This window comes from Diaphorina citri, unplaced genomic scaffold (assembly GCF_000475195.1).
Source record: "Diaphorina citri unplaced genomic scaffold, Diaci psyllid genome assembly version 1.1 scaffold60838, whole genome shotgun sequence".
NCBI lineage: Eukaryota > Metazoa > Arthropoda > Insecta > Hemiptera > Psyllidae > Diaphorina > Diaphorina citri.
Genome location: NW_007438114.1, coordinates 1 through 428, shown reverse-complemented (window position 1 = coordinate 428; position 428 = coordinate 1). Strand labels below are relative to the sequence as shown.

Sequence of the window (428 nt, the reverse complement as noted above, 5' to 3'; positions counted from 1 at the left end):
TGTAAACCATGGCGTGTAAAGTGGCGTCTTTTGACGAAAGCGTTGCACTGCAAGAAGTTCACTCTGATTCCCTGACACATATGACCCAGGTACTCATTTGTAAAACAGATGTTTGTGTTCTGGAAGCTTAGGCTGTCATGTCTGTAGAGTATAGAGCTGACAATGACATTTGTTTTCTTCTGAATGTTCCGGATAGGTGTAAGGTTGAACCGCGGGCAGCTGTTAGGAGACAAGGTGCAAGTGTTGTTAGTTCCGCACATGATGTAGACAAAGTCCTGCTTTGTAAGTCCTGAGCAGATCTGCTCCGCGTTTTCCAAGCATTGGTTAAATTTTCCGTTTGGATAGATGTTGGCAGTTACTTCAATATTGGGTAGAGTGGCAGAAAGGAGCTCTCTAAAGCCCCGCCCCATACTGTCCGTTATGATGAC

The 428-nt window shown here is 45.1% G+C and overlaps 1 protein-coding gene across 1 annotated transcript; it reads right to left on the bottom strand.

Annotated features, from left to right (window-relative positions):
• Positions 1-7: 7 nt before the first annotated feature.
• LOC108254367 lies at positions 8-412 on the bottom strand (the record flags this gene model as incomplete). The annotated part of the gene is made up of 1 exon (XM_017449370.2): positions 8-412. A coding segment is annotated over exon 1 (403 nt), but the record flags the coding sequence as incomplete, so codon positions are not given.
• Positions 413-428: the final 16 nt, after the last annotated feature.